The 21,692-nt window shown below is 38.8% G+C and overlaps 1 protein-coding gene across 1 annotated transcript in view; it reads right to left on the reverse strand.

Moving 5' to 3' along the window:
* The window catches only part of cc2d1a (coiled-coil and C2 domain containing 1A), a 25,684-nt gene extending 7,457 nt beyond the window's left edge, over positions 1 to 18,227 (reverse strand). The window contains exons 1-17 of the mRNA XM_037690212.1: positions 18,168 to 18,227; positions 16,637 to 16,778; positions 16,061 to 16,167; positions 15,424 to 15,669; positions 15,006 to 15,312; positions 14,027 to 14,136; positions 13,857 to 13,929; positions 12,760 to 12,861; positions 11,544 to 11,671; positions 7,154 to 7,226; positions 6,946 to 7,079; positions 3,998 to 4,085; positions 3,802 to 3,878; positions 3,588 to 3,683; positions 2,015 to 2,137; positions 1,734 to 1,792; positions 686 to 802 (exon numbers count right to left, since the gene is read on the reverse strand). Coding sequence (XP_037546140.1) covers positions 686 to 802; positions 1,734 to 1,792; positions 2,015 to 2,137; positions 3,588 to 3,683; positions 3,802 to 3,878; positions 3,998 to 4,085; positions 6,946 to 7,079; positions 7,154 to 7,226; positions 11,544 to 11,671; positions 12,760 to 12,861; positions 13,857 to 13,929; positions 14,027 to 14,136; positions 15,006 to 15,312; positions 15,424 to 15,669; positions 16,061 to 16,167; positions 16,637 to 16,778; positions 18,168 to 18,227 — 2,042 coding nt within the window. The remainder of the gene's footprint in view (positions 1 to 685; positions 803 to 1,733; positions 1,793 to 2,014; positions 2,138 to 3,587; positions 3,684 to 3,801; positions 3,879 to 3,997; positions 4,086 to 6,945; positions 7,080 to 7,153; positions 7,227 to 11,543; positions 11,672 to 12,759; positions 12,862 to 13,856; positions 13,930 to 14,026; positions 14,137 to 15,005; positions 15,313 to 15,423; positions 15,670 to 16,060; positions 16,168 to 16,636; positions 16,779 to 18,167) is intronic.
* Positions 18,228 to 21,692: the final 3,465 nt, after the last annotated feature.

Raw genomic sequence — 21,692 nt, forward strand, 5'->3', positions numbered from 1 at the left:
CTCCTACATGTCTCTGCGTGAGTGCAGCTACAGCGTGCGCTCTCAGGACATTATTACCTGCAGTGTTCCCTCAATGAGAACTGAACTATGCCTTCTCCTACTCCGCTCCTGTTTCCTGGAATATCTTGCAAAAAGATCTGAAGCTCTCGACCTTGACCTCTCTAAGAGGCTTTAAACATCTGTTAAGTTCCTGGAAACAACCAATGTAGACATGTTCCTGTTTTTAGTTTTCTACACCGCCTTATAATCTAGTTGTTTTTTTTTCTTTTCGCTACTTTTCCTTTTGACTGTCCTTTTGGTTTTTATTTTGTTTTGATTTGTTGAAAAAAAAATTTTTTTTTGTTTGTTTGCCTATTTTGTGACTGTCTATTGCCGTCATTGTTATTCACTGTTGTCATCACCCTTTGTTGGGAAATCAGGTCTCTCTTGTAAATGAATCCCTGAGGCTCAATGGGATTAACCTGTATAAATAAAGGTTGAATGAATGAATAAGAGTTTATTGCTGGTGATACTGTCATCGCAAGTTTTATTTTATCTTTTTTAACTCGGTGAAAAACTGGAACAAAAAATAAAAACCTTTTGGATGAGAAGTGAAAAATCTTCTGGAAAGGAAGTCCAGTTTCCTTCCATTAAACTTTTGGGATTAACAGAAAAAAGTAACTTAAGATTGTAAAACACGACTGACTTGACTGAGTTTACGGTTCTTTCCTCTGTGTGGCACTTGGGAACCGGGTGGCCCTTAGCGTGGGCATCCTTCAGTATTTCTATGTACTTCATGCACTCCTCGACCAGCTTCTCAAACCTGAAGAGACAGAAACTTCCATAAAAATCCAACATAGTGAGCTAGTTTAACTTCTGACATGCCACAAGTCAGCTCTATGCACAGTCACACTGCTGTGTCAGAATAAATGTTATAACATGTACAAGAGTATACAGGTTAAAAAGATATTCAGTGAAAAACGCTTGTATTATATGCAGCGTGACATGAAAATTACACTATAGAGAAAAACCTGACACATTTCACACAAACAGAAGTGTAGCAATTAGAAATATCTAAAGACACTATGCTAATTTTATCTTTTGAGACTTTTAGTATTTCTGTTGACTTAAACTGTACAAGTTGAAATAGCTGTAAATAATGACACCAGAAAACTTTAAAACAATTTAACTGATCCGAAGATGATGTTTTAATTTGGATTATTTCAAGTTGAGAAAAATACATTGCAACTTGTCGTCCTTGCATTTAACAAAAAATTTAAAAAGACGGTTTTCGATTTGTCAGGGAACAACAAGAAGCCCAAAACAAGCCGAACCGTCTCCCGAGAACTATCTTCTCTCTGCCCATGAACCAGATGTTTGGGTAAATGGAGAGTGCTGTGGAAGAAGGCTGCAGCTGGCCTCAAGACACCTCCTGAACTCTGTAAACTCTGAGCTGATAGGAGTATAAAAGCGAGCAGACAACGTGGCTCGTGGGTTTTTTTCTGTGACTAGTTTTCATGCATATACATCAATGTACGTAATATATGTATATTTACGTAAACTGTCATGAAAATCTGACCTTGGAAGTATAAATAACGGTCAAAAATCTTCTCCTGCCGTTTTTGGGTAAACATGAGTGAAATTTTGAAATTTTCTCCAGTAAGACTTCACTGTGAATGTACATTAAATAAATGTACATTAAATAAATGGCAATATATTATACAAATAAACATTAAAAAATAAATATTTCTTACTTCAAAGCCTCGGCTATGTTGCCCATGAGCGTGAACTGCTGCGAGAGGCTCAAACATTTCTGTTGACCGAGACACAAAACAGAAGATGCTCACGATATGAGAACACGTGTTCGGTTTGAAAGTTTTAAAAACAAATACTAGTCGAGACTCGTCTCGGCACAACCTGATTACATTAGGATCACGATGTAATACGACACATGAGAAGAATCATAAAGTGGGTCTTCACTGAAAAAAACAAACAACAAAACACGATAAAGTTGTGGTAAAAGTGAAGTTTTAACCTCGTGTTGCTTTCGTAAAAGATCCATAAGAGCGTGGAATTTTTCACTGGAGCGAGGAGAGACCGAAGAGGTCCGGGAACGAGTCAGGGAATAATCCTCCTCACTTACTGGAGCGTTCGGAATCTGAAGGAAACCAGAGAACTGTAGTGAGCAGCTGTTTGCAGAAGTACAAGACAAATAATTTAACATTTCTTAAATAGCTACCAATACACAAAAAATAATAATCAATTGCCGTCACAGAAAGACAAAGACAAAAAACATTTTTGCTTGTCTGTTATCAAAACATCTTCAGAAACACATTTCAGTAAAACTTGCAGAAAGTAATCATCGGACGCACCGCTACAGCCGAATACTTTTCATTGTTGACCTGATTTAAAATGGCTGCCACAGCCAACTGACATTAGAAAACATAAATGGTGATAACTCAGTCAGCTTTACAAATACCGACTTAAAACTTAGTGTGGTAGTAGGTGATACTGATCCCAGAAACATACTCTGAGTGCCAACAGATTGCACAAGAGCTCTGTCTGTTAGCAAAATATATTGTGAATCACTTGACAGATGTAAATGAAATTTTCAGGAGTTAATCTCTGGACGTACCTGAACAACTTATTGGCTTTTGTAGCCAATCCAATTCAAGATAGTTTAGTCAACACAAAAATGGCTATACTTCATAGTTTTACAAGTACTGAACAACAAATTGATGTGGTAGTAGCAGAGAGTCGTCCACAACGCGTCATTTTCCAATATCACTTGTTTGAAAGGTTTGGAAAAAAAACATCTACAACTCTTTCATTTCTCAACATAAGATGATTTTATCCTTAAACTGGCTAAAATGGTGGTGGGCAATATGCATTTCTTCAAGGAATGTTAGGTATTCAATTAATAAAAATATAATTTCTTAATCACAACAACATTCTGAGAAACTTCCATAAATCTTGCACCAAAATATAATCAACTTTTTTTAGCTGCATGTAAGAAATAATTCTAAACGAACATCAAAAAAGGTTCAGAAAATAAACAAATGGGAAAAAACAACATGGGGGGTTGAGAGAGAGAATACTGGTTTCATGACAGCGGTGAGAAAACGGAGCTGAACGACGGATGAAGACAGAAAACCTGCAGCGTTTTAAATGTCATATTTCATGGAAATTGGAGCACTGCTTTTCTCGAATAAAAAGATATTTTTTTTAAATGAATATCTGCTTGTGCAATTTCCTGCTGAGAAAGAATAAGTCAATCTAACAGAGGCGCAAGCATAATATTCCTGGTAATTACACAGTGGGACTGAGTCAGAGAAACAAATGAGTTTTATGAAGCCAAAATAAACAAAGGGAAGCCGGAATGAACAAAAATATTCTTGCAGGACAACAGGCACCACTATGAAATATTAAAAATGGAGGAAAAATATGCAGAAAGATTTTTGTAAGGATACAAATCAACAGAGTTTTATTTAATTTCATTTTCTTTTTAAGCTATATTTTGCGTTATGATGGCTGTGACACACACACACACACAATATACACACAAAACTTCTTTGTGAGCTAATTTTCTAATAATGTAAATGCATAACCTTGGTGATGTCAACAGGTAGGCCAGACTTGGCCGCGGTGACCATTGGGTCCAGTCCTTTTGCGTGTCTGAGGTGCTGCGCTGCTCCCGTCATGTCCTGAAAACAGATGCATCCATAAACAGATCCCAGCTCAGCATACAAACCAACAGGCATCAACTATTTATAGCCACAAAAATAAAAAAAACACAGAACACATTTAAAGTTCAGAACTTACCTTCATCTGTTTGGATCGCAGTGCTGCTCGCAGGAAGGCTTGTCGCCGTAGCAACAAGAAATCTACTTGCTGCTGAGCTGAAAAGGTAATTAGGAGAAACGGAGGTGAAACCATGTTTTGTGTAATGAAAACAACTTGTGTGACACATCCGATGCGTGTAGGCAGGCGCTGCACACGAGCGCAGCTCTGAACGAACCTTTGGGTCCCAGTTTTGGAGCTGAGGGTCCTCCAGGGGCCTGAGAGGCGGGAGACTTTGCTTTTTGGACTGGTGGACGCACTGCAGGCTGCAGAAGTTAGAATCAACAGGCAAAAATAAATAAACATATCTATATGTAAGTTACATAAATAGACAAAGTTTTTCCAAGTATTTGATGTGTGTTTTTATAGCTATCCACAATTACACACTAGCTGAAAAGTGATGCAGGAAGTGCAGAACAGAAATTAGTACTAAATAAAACTGCCTGTCCAAAAAGCTGCGGGACATGAAATGACACTTAATAAAGCCAATTTTTCCTGTTTATTCTACAGACAAATAAGATTCCTGGCTGCACTATAACAATTTGACCATTTGGATTATTTAGTTATTTAGTTACACAGTTATTTTAGTGAACGTGCCAGGACCTGGTTTTAATCTGGCTGCAGAAAAAATAGCCGACAGTTTTAACGTTTAAATTTGCCCTTTTTAAATGTTTTACTGAGTTTTTATGCGTTATGCATTGCTGATTTTATTTTTATTCATTTTTTTACTCATGTAAAGCATCTTTTGAGTATTTAGAAAAGCACTATACAAATAAAATGTATTATAAATATTATTATTATTATTATTATAACAGAGCTGGATCCCAGCGGAGAACAGCCTGCGTTTTTATTGGGAGATTTTAACAGATGTGACAAAAACAAATATCTGCCCAGTTTGGAACAATAGGTCAATATTTCAACTAGGGCAAAATATACTGAACATACGCAGTAAAATCATGTCCACCTCTTGGTCGTTCTGACCATAACGTTATATTACTGCTGCCAAAACATCGGTCCAAACTTAAAATGGAGCACCAGCTCTCAAAATCAAAAAATAATGAAGCGTCTGAAACATTGAGAGACTGTTTTGGAGCTTGTTCTTTCATGAGTGCAGTGATGATCTTAATGTTTTAACAGATTTGATAACTTCTTATATTCTGTTTTCTGAGGACAGTGTCACTCCCACCAAACAGATGATCGATCCAAACAATAAAAAGTGGATATCTAAGGACATGGAAGCCTGCCTGGTTCTAAACAGGAAGGCTTTCTTAAAAGGAGATATGCAACAGGTGAAGGAATTTAAAAGGAGTTTAAAGCAAAGGCAAATATAGTAAACATAGAATATAAGAATAAAATAAAAATAAAGTTAACTTCTGGAAATCCAAGGGATGCATGGCGGGGTTTAAATACCATGATGGTACCAAGCCTACATCAGTAGACTGCCTGGACCCAAGCTCTTCTGCAGAACAACTGAACAATAACTTCACCAGATTCAACAACAATTCCACTCCAACCAGCCGAATCCCACAAATTACCAACACCGCCCTCAAAGACATTATTATTGATGAACGGCTCGTCTCTTCCAATCTGCATCGAGTTAACCCACACAAGGCTCCTGGTCCTGGTTGAGTGCTAAAGGAGTGCTCCACTCAGCTAACTGGGCCCCTTACTAAACTGTTCCAGAAGCTACTGGATTCTGGTTGTGTCCCTAGTCAATGGAGGGAATCCCACATTGTTCCAATCCCCAAGAAGACACAAGCCAAAGACCTAAAGGATTACAAACCAGTGGCATTGACATCAGTTTTGAGTAAATGTATGGAGAGAGTGGTGTGTGAGCTCCTGGCTGACATGGTGGCCGATCAAATGGATCCATTACAGTTTGCCTACAAACCAAGACGTGGTGTGGAGGACGCAAGTCTCACACTTTTTGGACATGGTGGCAAAACATCTAGACTCTGTCCACCCTCACACTAGGATTCCTATTCTCTTCTCTATTTACACAAACTGTTTCATGCAACAGTGAAGGAATGTCCCTCTTTAAATATGCAGGTGGCTCTGGTGGCGCAGCTGACCGGACCTGATGCTCTGTCCCTCTATGAACAGACAGTCCACGGCCTCCTCATGACGTTCTCACTCAACTCGCTGGAGCTGAACATCTCAAAGACTAAGGAACTGCGCCGAGAGGGTCGAGCCCAAACACCAGAACTTTTGTTGAAGCCACTGACCATCCACGGACAGCAGGTGGAGCAGGTGGATGCTTTAAGTACCTTGGCACAGAGACAGACACAAACATGTCTTTCTCACAGCACACAGACTCCATTTATAAGAAGGCCCAACACGTCTTTACCTGCTGAGGAAACTAAAGACCTTTCATGACAGCAGGAGCACTCTGACCTTGATGTACAAGTCCCTGATTGAGTCCATTCTAACTTTTAGTATTTCTTCCTGGTTCAACTTCATCAATGGAAAACAGAAAGCCAAATTACACAAAATAATTAATCTATCAAGTACAACTGGCTCACCTCAGTGCTCCCCATCAGACATCTACAGCCGCTCAGTGACCAAGAAAGCCACCCCGATCACCGAGGACCCCTCAAATCCACTACACCACTGCTTCCAGATGCTTCCATCAAACAGGCGTTACCGAGTCCCGCTGGCCAGGAACAATATTTATAAGAAATGTTCTTAAACAAAGCTAAATAGACACATCTTAATGGCGGTAACTAATGGTTGGCAGCACGACAGCACAGCGGTTAGCAATGTTGCCTCACAGCAAGAAGGTCCTGGGTTCAATCTCCGGTTGGACCTGGGGTCTTTCTGTGTGGTTTGCATGTTCTCTCCGTGCATGTGTGGGTTTTCTCCGGGTACTCCGTTTTCCTCCCATAGACCAAAAACATTAGTCTGCCTTCAGGCCCAGGCCTCCCTCGCAAAAGAGATCTGTGATCTCAATGGGATTTTCCTGGTTAAATAAATGTTAATAAACCAATAATGGTGATAATGTGTTTTTTATTATGTTCTATTGTATGTATGATGAATGTAGTGCGTGTTGAAGGAAAATTTCTGCCACAATTGTGGACGACAATAAAGTTTTATCTTATCGTATCTTATGAGTGTTTTTTCCCAAACCATAGCAACTCCTTTTTGTCCCTCCTCCTCTTCATCCTCTGCGTCTGCGTCCTGATTTGCAATCTTCATAGCTGTTTCCAGGACACCCATGAAGTTCTGCTGACTCCCCTCTGAGCCCTGAAGAGGTGGGCAGCCTAGAGAGGAAACACACGAGTAAACTCATCAATTCAGGCAGCTCAATCCTGAAAAATAACATTCACTACGTTACCGGGTGGCACCGGGAGATCGGACAAGCTGACAGGCCGGCCGGCATTATGAGCTTTGATGGCGTCTTGATATTGCTGTTGATAAAAAAAAAGAGAAAACTTATACAAACATTTTATTTATTAGCCTTTATTTAATCAGGTAAATACATCAAAGATCACTTTTGCAAGGGAGCCTAAACATGCATGTTTTTACAACGTACAGGAAAAAATAAATATATAAATAAACTGAATTGAAAAATGTTATCCTCCGGCAGACTCGCTCGTTTTAATATGTATTATAATACACACACACATATACATATATGCATATTATTTTATTATATATTAAATAATATATTTAATAATTACATTTTCCTTTGGACACCAAATTCCTAACACCAGAATAAAAGCTGTGAAGTTTCACAGACATTACACAATATAGTAATCCCTCATTAACAGAAGGGGATTCGTACCCTGAAGCCCGCGATAAGTGAAAAATCGCAAAGTAGGAATAGTAATACAAGTAGTAAGTAGTAGTTTATTATACATATACATATATATATATATATATATATATATATACACATTTTAAACCCTTCCCACACTCTTGCAATATTTTAAACAATGTTTCTAAACTCTAAATGCTCTAAAAGAGCACAGAATGTCATGATTTCAGCTCCCTGCCTCCTCTGCTCTTTGTCACCTGCAAGCGCTCTAGGCCACGCCCACTTCTCCACTCTGCACGACAACAGCTAATCAGTTGCAGCAGGATGTTTATCCTGCAGTATGGGCTGGACAAAGGTGCAGGAGGAAAGTTTTTCTGCAGCTCGGGGCTCCACAAATGTGCGGCAGGTGCCAATTTATTTTAAATAAAAATTCCATGCCGATCGTGCGGCTCATCCATCATTCAGCCAAATTCAATGTTCTTTTCTCTTTTTGATTATTTTTTCTTTTAAATGAATGAATAAATAAAATAAAATAAGCCAATTGTGTGTCATGTCCAATTTTATTTTGAAAAACCACGATAAAGCGAGTCCGCAATAAACAAACCGCAAAGTAGCGAGGAACTACTGTACCAATACAACTGCTGTAATAATAATAATATTGATAAAAATGCAGTCCGCTAAGGAAAGTTTTAGCTTCTGAGCAAATTTTATCAGTGACCACTGACCTATCACAATTTTCTCAACCACTGACCTTCCGGAACAGTGATATTTACATTTAATGCATTGATTCTGAGGTTTTATGAAAAGCTGCAGGGCACCGTTGGAGATCTTCAGCTGGACATCTACAGGCCACACTGTGAAGTTTTGTGCTTTTATGTAAAATAAATAGTTCTCATCAATAAAATCAAATATTTATGACAAAGTCTGCCCTGTTCCTACTTCTTTACCATCATGTGTAGAACAGACACGTTGTTCAACACCTCTTACGTACAAAAGAAACCTAGTCATCATGAAGCGCTTTTGACATGATCTGACCAAAACGTTAGAACTCACGTGCAGGAAGAAGAGGAGTCTCCGATAAGTAAAATGTTTATTACTGAATAAGCAAAACAAAATGCTGACTGGGCAGCTAAGTAAAGGAGAACACGAAGGGAGACGGATCATGAAGCCTTAGACAGGACAATCCAGAAACAAAGACATAACACCAAGGGGCTGAATATATACAAGGTGAAATGACAGGCACCTGCGGTGATTAGGATCTGACACAGGTACGACGTGCTGGAACACAGGGAGGAGAAACACTGAGGGTGACTGGTAAACATGAGGGAAACAACATACAGGACCGAACCCCAGAAACCCTACAGCTTTAAGCGAATTGTCAAGACTCACATCTGCGTCTCCCTTCCTGACAGACTGGACCCCCTACCGTTTGCATACAGAGAAAACAGGTTGACAGACGATGGCTTATCATGCTTAAGCAGTTCACACCTCCCTCACCCTCAGCCGTCTGGAGAAGTGAAGCACCTAATGCTCTTCATTGACTACAGGTGAAATCACTGACAAGCTTGTGTCAGGAAAATAACCTCTCTGACTCAGCAAAACAAAGAAGATGATAGTGGACTTCAGGAGACAGCGTGGAGGCCAGCACTCCACAATCAACATAAACAACGCTGAGGTGGAGCAGGTCAGCAGCTTCAAGTTCCTCGGCGTTCACGTTACTGAGGATCTGTCTTGGACTTTACACACTGTGGTCAAGAAAGCTCAGTAAAACTCTACTTCACAATAAGATTAAGTTAATTTGGTACGAACACCAGCACCCTCACCAACTTTTATAGGTGCAACATTGAGAACCTGCTGACAGGCTGCATCGCAGGGTGGTACAGGAACTGCACCAGTCAGAAAGCTCTACAGAGGGTGGTGCAAACAGGAGAGGACATCACTTGTAGCAGTCTCCACACCATCCAGGACGTCTACCACAGCTGAGGTCTGTGTAAAGCATGCAGCATCATTAAGGACCACACCCACCCAGCATAAGGACTCTTCCATCTACTACCCTCAGGCAGACGATTCAAGAGCCTGTCATCGCACAGGAAAAGACTCAGCTATTATCCACAAGCTGTCAGACTACTGAACTCTTTACAATAATACTGAATAACTGACAATAATATCCCATTATATTATCATTTTACACAATTAATAATAATTAATAATCATTAATTATTATAATTATTAAATTATATGAGAAGGTGCCATTTATAAGACTGACTTTATTGCGGCTCCACAGACTGAAGAAGTCTTTTGGATAAAAGACAAAATGTTTCAACAAGAAGAATCTGTCCAGAGGACCCAATTCAACCTGGTTAGATATTGACAATAACGTTGCACTAAGCCACATCTGTGATAGCGAATACGTTCAGCGCTGCTGCACTATGTGGCTGTATCATGTATGTCACTACCTTACCATCATAATTCAGTTCATCTCTGTGTTACTCACTACCTGTGCAATAACCTGTCACACAACCTGTGTAGTTTATGTTGTGTGCATTAAATATGTGCATTTAAGCCAATATACCTGTGAAATACTTCTTCATACAAATCCATCCTACTTGCACCGTTATATTCTACCATGAAGTCATTTAATATTTTTCTTTTGGACCTTATAATATTATATTTCTTTTTCACTTTTTGGTACTTTATTTTGTACTTTTATTGCATGCTTTAGTATTTTTTGTTTTGTTTTAGCGAGTCAAAATGGTTTTTCTTATCCTGAACATTTCATTGCATTGTTGACCTTGTGTTAACCTGCATATGACAAATAAACAATAACAAACATAAACAAACATGAATGTCAACATTTATACATTTGCTGTTAATTAGAACGCGAGTCGTTTTATTTGATGCACAGATGCCGAGTTGCAGTCGGACGTTTTGTTTCAAAGACTTTTGAAATTTGTTTTGGACTCGGTGATGCCTCAGTAGCTGGTTTTACAAAAAAGATAGATAATTAAATAACTATTTGCAAACTCACAAAACTAACTTACCCCACCAGTATGAACTACTTATATTTCCATTCATTCATTTTCTTTACCAGCTTTTTTCTTTCCGGGCCGTGGAGCTGGTGCCCATCTCCAGCAGTCCCTTTGCGAGAGGCGGACACCCTGGACAGGAAGTGAGTCCATCCCAGGGACACACAGAGACAACAGTCACTCACACTTAGGGACAAATTCCAGGTATCAGACTAACATGCATATTTTTGGTCTGTGGGAGGAAACTGGAGTATGTGGAGAAGACACGCGCAAGTGAACATGAAAACTCCCACAGAAAGGTGGGGAGGCAAACCTGCAGTCTCCTTGCTGTGAGGCAACAGCTCTAACCGCTGCTCCAACGTAACTTTCTTTAAAATTACCGGTAAACATAGTTAAAAGGTAAAATGGACGTTATTTACATGCAGAGATGTAAAAGATTCAAAACTTTAACATTTTGATCAAAGTAGGAGCAAATGCATAATAAAGCAAAACTAAGTTTGCATTTGGGAACCATTCATAAATGTGTAGGAGGTCTTTGCAGTCCCCACTCCACCAGTTTTATAGCAGATGCCTTCACAGTGGAGCAACATCTCTGAAAAATGCTGAATTTATGATGCTCTAGACAAATTTATTATGTTTCCCACGTTAGTCACTATGGCTTCCAGTACTCCAGAGAGAACAGTAATGCAGGTTATTTAGTAGGTCAAATGAGAAACTCCTGCAGTTCCAGGCATAAGAGGATATTTACATTCAAAACAACACAATGGAGATGGTTATACTGGTCTTTGAAATAAAAGAACAAGCTAACAAACAGCAGCACAGAATCAGGAATATAAGCTGATTGACAAAGGATGTTTGATGGCTACTTTGATTTAGTTTCACCAATATATTTTGTGAGTGAGAGTCATTTTAAAAATCTCCGTTGAAAACATTGCGTGTACCTTCATGATGCGCTGGTGCATGCGAGCTTTTCGATCATCCCCGTTGGTTTTGGCCGTCTCTGCTGCTTGCTTGTAAATGTCCAACCTTTGCTTCAAGGCTTCGGCCAAACTTGTGGGAGCAGGGAGAGCTGAAAACGACACGAAACAGAAACACTCCAACTTAATATGAACAGAAAATCAAAGAGGACATTAAGGATAGAGATAGACTGCAGGGTATCAAAAATGAAAATAAAATGAAAATAATTTTACATTTGTAAATTTGATGTAGTGCTGTACTGATGTATATACGATGTGAAGACAATGTTTGTTTAAGGTAATTATAGTAATTTATTCCCCATTTATTTATTTATTCATAGTTTGTTTTTAAAACCTAATGATTAGATTGTGCTCCTGTCATCTTTGAGCCAATCAGAATCTTTGTTCAGGTGTTTTGAATCATCAGGTGTTTGCAGTCATTCTGAATTTACTGAAGCTGAGGAAAAAAAAAAAGGGTCAAATTTTCCTCAAACAAAACCATATTCTTAAGATCATAAAAAAAGTCTCAATGATCAATCTCAGTCATTTAAACATTAGTTTCATTCATTGAACCTTTATTTAGACAGGTTAATCCCACTGAGCCTCGAGGACTCATTTACAAGAGAGACCTGATTTCAACAAAGAATGATGACAACAATGGACAACGACGACAACAATAGACAATCATAAAAGAGGCATTCAGATTTATTTTTTTTATTACAAATTAAAATAAGACGGCAAAAAATAGCAAAGCAGCTAGATTATAAGGCAAATGTAGAAAACTAAAAACGGGAACACGTCTGCATTGGTTCTTGCCAGGAGTCCAACAGATTCTTAAAGCCACATAGAGAGGTTAGTTGTTAGTAGCTTAGTTGTTGTTGTTTTAATGCTGCCCAAGACCCACTTTTGACCATTTTATGCTTAATTCTCGACCTCTCGAAGTGGCTTTAAAAATCTGTTGGACTCCTGGCAAGAACCAATGCAGACATGTAAATCTGTATGCCTTTTTATAGTTGTCTATTGTTGTTGCTGTTGTCCATTGTTGTCATCATTCTTTGTTGAAATCAGGTCTCTCTTGTAAATGAGTCCTCGAGGCTCAATGGGATTAACCTGTCTAAATAAAGGTTCAACGGAAAAAAAAAAAAAGTATCACAATGCAGCAAGTATTCATAAAGTATTGACAGGAAAACTGGAGTATCACCAGGGGAGGCCACTTGGGTGGGTGCAGGAGGAGCAGGAGCAGCTGCAGGGTTGGATGAAGCCTTTGGAGGAACGGGTGCTGAGTGTTCTTCTACCACATCTCCTGCAAATTATCAGAGAGCAGTGTAAAACGTGCTCAGAACAAAATATCTGAAGAAAAAAATATTCAACGCACTATAAATCAGGGGAATGATTGCAGGCTTATAAGCAATTAGGAGTTCTAATGTAACAAAAGTTAACAACAAAGTTCATGCTCAATAATCCAAGTATCCAACTAACAAAAGTTAGTTTTAAAATAAAGACTAACAGTGATGCATTGATGTTTTCTTTTTATTGCTACTGAACGGTAACATATTCATATAATGTGATTGGTGCATGCATCAGCAGACTCACACACGGGTAAGTCTGTTGATGAAACAACAACTTTCCACTAACAGTGAGCGGTACAGTTAGTTTGCATTGATGTGTCACAGCAAGAAGTTCTTCAGTTTGACACTTTACTGGGTTCTTTCTGAATGGAGTTTGCATGTTTCTTCTTATGGGTTTTATGAGGGTACTCTGGTTTCCTGTTTGACTCATGCTTATGACTGGAACTTGATGTGAAGGATTTAGAAACTGCTACAGATTCTTCAGTTTCATTTGTTTTTAATAACCCCTAATACAAGTTATTAAAATAAATGTTTGCTTAGCAGACGGCACAGTGGTGCTGGCAGAGCTGTTGCCTCTCAGCAAGAAGGTCACCAGGGGCCTTTCTGGGTGGAGTTTGCATGTTCTTTCCGTGCATGCGTGGGTTTTCTCCGGGTACACCAGTTTCCTCCCACAGACCAAAAACATGCATGTTAGACTGAATGGTAACTCTAAATTGTCCCTAGGTGTGAGTGTGAATGGTTGTCTCGTTTGTCTCCATGTGTCCCTGTGATGGACTGGAGACCTGTCCAGGTGTCCCCCACCTCTCAAACAGTGACTATTGGATATGGGCACCAGTGACCCCCGTGATCCACAAAGGGAGAAGCGGGTAAAGATAATTGATGAATGGTATGTTTAGCAAGAAAGTGAAAAAGTAGACCCAAAAGCAAGGATAATGTTTGTTTCACTCACCAGGAGGCGGCGGCAATGAGCTCAGTTCTACTGGTCCTCCTCGGTCCACAGCCTCCAGCAGCAAGTCGAGCTTCTGCACAGACAAGGACAATTTTTTAAATTTCATTAAACCGTTGAACTTCCTTTAGAACTGTTCACAAATAAGCTCACTTTGATATTAGTTTTGTTACCTTGGAAGTGAGGTAGTGTTGTTTAGCCAGGTTTACGTCACCATGCTGTTTGGCGTGAATGGCAGCCATCTTATACTCCCTCTGTCTGCACATCACTGCCTGTTTCAGCTCTGGGTGATACGATGCCATGCAGACATTTTTATTTTACAAAGTGAGAACAAAATGGAAACAGAAACTGGTGGGAAGAAGGTATAAAAGCTTTAAAAAAACCACTACAGCAACATTTATCAGATGTTTGATTGTAAAAGTGTGTTTAAACATTTTATGATTAATCTGTTCCGGACAAAACCCCGTTTGTTGAATGTCTTCATCCTTTTGAAAGAAATCATTCATTTTATGTTTAACAAAAAAAAAAGAAAGAAGTTTTTAAAACATTTTCCCCCAAAACAACTACCGCACTTTTCTCTAGAGGGTTATGATAAAGGCTTTTTGACTAATTTGTATGAATTCACGTTTTCCCATTAAACGATAACATGATGACTAAGTTACATTTTAATAATTTGTTTCATTGTTTTAGGTCTTAAAAAGAAAATAAATCCATACTGGTTATAAGAAGTTGTCCAAATTATTAATTTTATTTGTGTATAGATATTGGCCCAATTTTTTTAAATCAGTTCATCTACTTTGAACAGAAGCAGGTAAAAAAGTAATTTATAAACTCACAACTATTTGTTTGAAGGTTTTTTTTTTAGCTAATTCAATAATTTGTATAGAAAACGTTTACAAACACATGATCATTGCCAAGTTAGAAAACCAAACTATTGACTGATCCAAACTAAAAATCATGCAATAGATTTTCTTTATTAAAAAGCTTAACCAAAAATAACTAAAAGGAGACAATCAGAAAGAAAAAAAAAACAATCAATCAACTTCTTTAGACCAGATATGATTATTGTTTTAGTGAGTAACCCACTATCATCATGTCTGCCCTTATAAACAGTCGAGATAAAAAAAGAAGGAAGCAAACAGAAGCAGTTACCGGAGTGCTGAGTGTCAGGCTGAACAGGGGTGAGGGGAGAGATTGCCGGCGTTTCTGGGGTGACGGCAGCGACGGGCTTTATGGGAGGGGACAGATAGGTCGGTTTAGTGTTTGGAGCAAAAGGTGCAGCCTCCCTCAGGGGTTTCTGAGTTGAAGGAGGAGGCTTCAGGGCAGGCTCAGGTGGTTCTCGTTCCTTCACAGGTCCAGTCACAGCATCTGAAGTTGCTCCTATAGCAACGGGGGGAGGAATCTCCTCTTCGCTGACTGGTTTCCCTTTCTTGGCAGACGTTAACATGGACTGTAATGTCTACGGTACAAGAAAATAAATGTAAAAACCATGAGCACTTGATATGTCCTGTAAATGAAGGAAAGTACTAAAGGTTGCAAATTAGTTTTTCCTTTCACGTTATCCGTTCACCTTTAACCCTCGGTCGTATCTCCGAACTTTGCTAATTTCGCCTGCAGCCTTGGCATTAGAGATGGCTTTCTGATACATTTCAATACGCTCCAACAGTCGGGATTCCAACCCGGACGCACCGCTGGGAGCCCCGGGAGTAGCTGGACGGCTTGTGATGTTCATTTTAGGAGCAATCGGCGTGACAGCGGGGGGTGTTGGACCTGGAGCGTCCTCCTCATCGTCCTCCAAAACTTCATTTAATTCTGCCTGTTTACAGAGCAGGAAAAATGTACTGCACAGTTCAAGGACAATTGTTGAGAAATTTGAGGAATTTATTCAACTGAGCTAAATAACAGCCATAACAATATTTGTAAGCTCCATGAATCCGTTGAGGTCGTTATCACAATATCTAATAGCCCAAATGGAGATAAAGGTAGATTTCTACATCTAAAATGTGTCAAATATCTAAAAACATTTTGTTAGTTCAAATAATTTTAACACCATAAAATGTTGTAACTTTCAAACTATTGAAATTAAGAAGCAAACATGGCATATATTCGAAGGAAAATCTCAAGTTCACTTTTTAACGTTAAACAACTAAAACTAATCAATATCTCATATTTGATGTAAAAAAAAAAAACTAGTTAAAAGTGTTTACCAGCAGATCTTCATCATCCTCCAAGTTTTCATCACCCATGTCATCATCATCTAGATCTTTCATACAAAGAGCTGCCATTCTCTCAATTTCAGCCATAGGAACAGGAGCTGAACAGAAATAAATGCATCACAAGATCATAAAAACTGTTTTGCAGCATGTAAGTAAGTAAACTGTATTTATATAGTACCTTTTACAGGTCAGAAACCACAAAGTGATTTACAGAATACAAGACATAAAAACACAAAGATAAAAGATGAAACAACATGCATATGAGATGACAAAATAAAACTAATTAAAAGCCAATCTGAACAAATGTGTATTCAGCTGCTTTTTAAAAGTATTAAGAGAATCAAGGCAATGCAAAGTCAAAGGCAACACATTCCACAGTCTGGAGGACACAGCCCTAAATGCTTTATCCCCCTCTGGTCTTAAAATGAGTTCATGGGACCATTAACAGTCTTTGACTGGAAGATCTGAGGCTCTGAGAAGAGGAGTAGGGCTCTAAAAGGTCAGAGATATAGATGTGACACATGTAGAAGAAACAAAGATAAAAAATAAAAAAAACATTGTCCTCACCTTTACCTTCACCTTTCTTCCCCTGCGGTTTCCCTCCTTTTCCACCTCCCCCCACCAGACTGAGGAGCTCTGCCTCCAGCTCGTCATCATGTCTACCATCATCCATCCCTCCATCCGGGGAAAGATCAAGAAGCAGCCCCATCTGCGACACAGAAGACTGTTATTAGGAAGTGACTTGATAAAGAAAGTCATATTCTAATATTTTTGTATGTAATCTAATTTTTGTATCCATCTTTTGCATTTGATATATATTTTTTCCTTTAAGCTATGGTGGCCATCTAAGATTTTTGATTTGGATTCAGTATGTGTTGGGGGTCGTTTTTAGCTACCACCACACCAAATTTCAGCTCCATGTGTCTTAAAAAAGCTGAGTTATAACCATTTGACATTAGTTTTGGCAGACTTCTTGTTTCAATTTGCATTTAAAGTTTGCTAAAGTTTGTTCTAGGCTACTACTATACAATTTTCAGCTTTGTAAAATGACTGAATTATAGCGCTATATGAAATTAACTTTAGTTGTTAGCTTGTGATTTTGACGTGTTGGTGATTGTACCACCATAGCAAATTTCAGCTCAATATGCAAAAAATGTTAAATCGTGTCATCTGCACAAGTTTCTTTTTGGGAGAAACGTTTCGTCTTTCATCCGAAAGACTTCATCAGTCTGCGCTGCGGCCTGCCAACCAGATCAGTCTCCTCGATGTGTTTCAAACCAGCCCCCTGTGGAACTCCCAAGAAACTGCCTTTAACAAATGCAAAAAAGGGATCATCCGTCCCAAACAATCAATCACCTTGCATAACAAATGTTTTAGGTCAGATGGCCAACTTGCTATTCATACAAACAGCCTGAGGACACCTGGCCAAAATGGTTCAGAAAAAAGGTTTGTGAGCTCAATCATCCCGGTAAATAAATACCAAAAAGTTTAAATCATGTCATCTGGACAGAGTCAGACAATATATATATAGGAAAAAACAAGAAGAAAATTGGTCGGACAGTTTATTTCTGAGCCTCCTTAAGAAAACAATTAAGTCCTACAGCAATAACAGAAATACTGTCTGAAATTACACCAACATGCCTACGTGTTGAAATACAACTTGTATAGGTATTAAAGATGTAGGTGTATGAAAAATTTAAGTTAGTTTAAGTTTAGCGTATTTCTTAGTTTACATCTTTGCTCCTAATTACAGTTTCTTTTCTAATTATATTCTTCCTGTTGTTGGATGTAACTGGGACCCTATGTACACAATTTCGTTCCACCTCATGCACCACATGTGATGCGATTCATGCGAATGACAATAAAGAACCTTGAATCCTTGAAGGTGGATTGTAATGTACTTCTCTGCTCTATATTTTTCTTATGGCAGTCCCCAATAACTGAGAAGCTACTTACTGCATCAGCTAAGAGCCAAATGCAGTTTGTTGACAGCAGAAACATAATAACTGGCGTATTTTACCAAGTGGGGGTTTCAGACCTACAGTTACAACAAGGTTGATAGAGTATATTATTTCCAGGGAGTATAATTTACACTGACCTGTTTCGCTCGAGCTGCTCCTTGCCCCCGAGGAGGAGGGGGATTCCGACTGCGACTCATTGATTCTTTTAAACCTGGAAAAACAATTAAAATAAAAGTTATTAACTTAAATGAATCACAATTTGCCCAATAGTATCAGTTTATACGATTAAGTAACCTGAAATAATAGAAATGAATAAGCACTTTTTTTTTATTTTGTGCATTTGATGTAAAAAAATAAACAAATTAAATGACTCTAAATGCCATAAATCAAGTTAGCGTCTCGGCTCCTGTTAGCTACCAGCTAATCTCAGAGGAACTGGATTCCTGAAAGTTGTTTTTGTTTACCTTCACAGCTTCACGGATTGTTTTGTTCGTCGGCTCGGTAAATCAGATCAAAATCCACTCCACAAAAATAAAAAAGCAAAAAGTCTGAACGGGAAATGGGGTTGTTAACCGCTTAGTTTAAGATGTCAAAACAAAAACAGTTAATTACTTCCTGCATTTCGCTTTACGGCTGGACGGATCACGCCCACTGCTGACGTAAAACGTCGGAAATTCTTGCGGACAGGTATTTTAAGATGTAATTTTGTGGAAAAATATTTATCATAAAATGAGTCTGATTGTTTGTAAACTTTTAGTGTAACATTAAAAAGCAAAAATATATTTTTTAATCTCAACTGATAACTTTATTTGACACCAGTTATGTTTACATTTTTTACTGTAAGTTAGCTAACTTAAATTTTTAAGCTAGCTACTCATTTACAAACTTTGCTAAACAATAAACTGACGATCAAAAACACGTATTTTACTTATATCTTGTTGTCGTGTATTTAAGTAAACTTATCTTTTATTATTATTATTATTATTATTATTATTATTATTATTATTATTTTAGCAAAAGAAGATGCCTAAAGGAAATTCAAAGATCAACATCACTGGTAAAAGTTTAAATTATGTCACGTGAGTGTATTGTTATTCTTATGACTATTTGATTATTTATGCTAGACTTTCATGGTAAAACATTTCATCAGCTAAGACATTAATAATTATCTGTGTGGTTAATGTACACCAAATATGTATATGTAATATATCGATGTCCTACTTTTTACGTGTCCTCTTTGTCAAAACTAAGGTTAAATAAAACACTCAAGTGAATCAATTTTTTTTTTAATTTAAAGCAAACTTTTCCTATTAAAACGTGTGAGGTTCTTAAACACCATTTTTAGTTAGAATGACAGATGATTTTTGTTGTGAATATATAAATAAAATGATTTTAATATATTTTGCTCTGTGGGGAAATAAAATTAATGTTTTTGTTTGTCAAGGGTCAGAATTTAATGGCTGAGCAGTCTTAAGTTTATTAAGTGTTAATCAGCTATAATACCTCTTCCCCTCACAGTTTTTGATTAATCTTATTTATTCATATGTTTTGAGACAACGTACCTCCACCCCAGACTCGGTCACGCAGGTCAAGAAAAAAGGAGATGCTGAGTGGTGATGTCCAAACTACCCTCTGTCTAAAGGTAATTCAACTAATCAGTGTATAGCTTATGTTTGTGTCCTATTTTGACAAACTGACAATGTGAGCTTTTCTTTTAATTAGGAAACAGAACATGACACAGGATCAGTTGCCGTGCCGATACAAAACCCTCTGAAGGAATGTGCTGTCATCGTAGAGCAACATCACCAGTCTGCAGAACCCGTCCTCCCAGAACAGGATGATCTCACCAAAGAAAAAGGCACAGAAATGAGGAATGTTAACGATACTAATGTAGCAGTTACAGGACAAGAGGAGATGGATGCCAGCAGTAATTCACAGCTGGACACATGTGGAGTAAATACAGAAACTGTTACCAAGACGAACGGAGAGAACAGGGGGGAAACCGCTTCAGAGCAATGTAACACATCACCAAATCAAAACTGCACTGATCATCTCCAGGTCTCCAAAGATCATGATGAATCCACTGCTTTGGAGAAGCAGATATACGCAAAAGGAAAATCAAATTTGCAGAAAAATCAAGACACCATCCGAGGCAAACCTAGCATTTGCACAAGTGATGTCAAAGAGTCAACAGCTGGCTCACCGGCCAAGAAGAAACGGAGAACGAGTACGCTTGGTCTGACAGAGAAGGATCAGAGTGACTTTTTGCAAACTCGAATGTGTGAAAAGTGGCAGGATGAAATATACAGTGCTGGGAAACACATCTGTGATAAAACAGCCATATCTGTGGCTTTGGAGGAGAACATCCTTTCAGCCTCCTCTTCACCTCAATGCATCTCAGCGGACTTTGTCACAGAACGACGCGAGACCGAGCCAACGAGCAGTAATCGCCAGTCAGTATTATAATTATAAAAATTGGACTTTCTACTGTAAAATGAGTAAATGTGATTTTTCTCTTCCTATAATAATTGTACTTCTTGTAAACAGAGATGGAACTGAAGTCCAGATTGCTGCTGCTACCTCGAATGGGACCAGTATTTTGTCTGAGCCTGGGTTCGCTGAGAGAAAAACTTGTGAGGCTGAAAGTGTTTCACCGCCTGGTCCAGAACCATCAGATAACCCAGAAGAAGAGGCACATTTGGAGGATCAGCAGCTGCAGGAACACAAAGAAACTCCTGGTGAAGAAAAAGCAGAAAAGTCTGAAAAACAGCCAAAAACAGGTGAAGGAAAGTCAGCAGAAGTTAATTTAAGTTCTGCTGGAACAAGTCCTTTAGAGGAGAGTAATAACAAAGATGCAACTGAAGCTGATGAGAACAGGACAGAAGATGAGAAGAAGGGATGGATGACAGATGATGGTGTAGAAAAAGCTGTTTCCTCTGCAGACACCCAGACTGAAGGAGTCAGCTGTGATGTTATAACGCTCTGTCAGACTTCACTGACACCTACTGTCCAAGAGGTGAAATGCAAAGTGAGTGGAAAAACTACAACCTGACTGTGGCAAAATTATTTTGTTTTATTTGCTACTTTTGTATGTTGTTTGCACTATATTAACACAGCGTTTAAAAACAGTGCACTAAAATAGTCCAGTAAGGACTTTTTACATGGGGCCCGGTCAGGCTCAGCCTGATGGAGTTGCATACTAAAGTTACATCCCTTCCTGTGGACCCACCGTCTGCAGGAGGGGCTCAAGAATTTGGTTTGCATTTCCATTCAGATCCCTTCTGGGTGAGATTTAGGCTCTGCCAGGGATACTTGTTGATTCTGTTCACAATGAAATCACAGGTTAAAGGTGGTTAAAATACGTTGCTGGACTCTCCCTTAGAGATAGGGTGAGACGTTCAGTTATCCAGGAGAGACTCAGCAGACTCAGCAGAGCCATTTGAGTTGGTTCAGGCATCTGATAAGGATGTCCACTGGATGCCTCCCTCAGGAGGTTTTCCAGGCGTGTCCAAATGGGAGGAGACCCTGGGAAAGACCCAGGACTTGCTAGAGAGACTATTTCTCTTGGTTGGTCAGAAAATGCCTGGATGGATGGATGGATGGATGGATGGATGGATGGATGGATGGAAGGGTGGATGGGTGGATGGGTGGGTGGATGGATG

This window comes from Nematolebias whitei, chromosome 16 (genome assembly GCF_014905685.2).
Source record: "Nematolebias whitei isolate Nwh7 chromosome 16, NemWhi1, whole genome shotgun sequence".
In the NCBI taxonomy this organism is placed as follows: domain Eukaryota; kingdom Metazoa; phylum Chordata; class Actinopteri; order Cyprinodontiformes; family Rivulidae; genus Nematolebias; species Nematolebias whitei.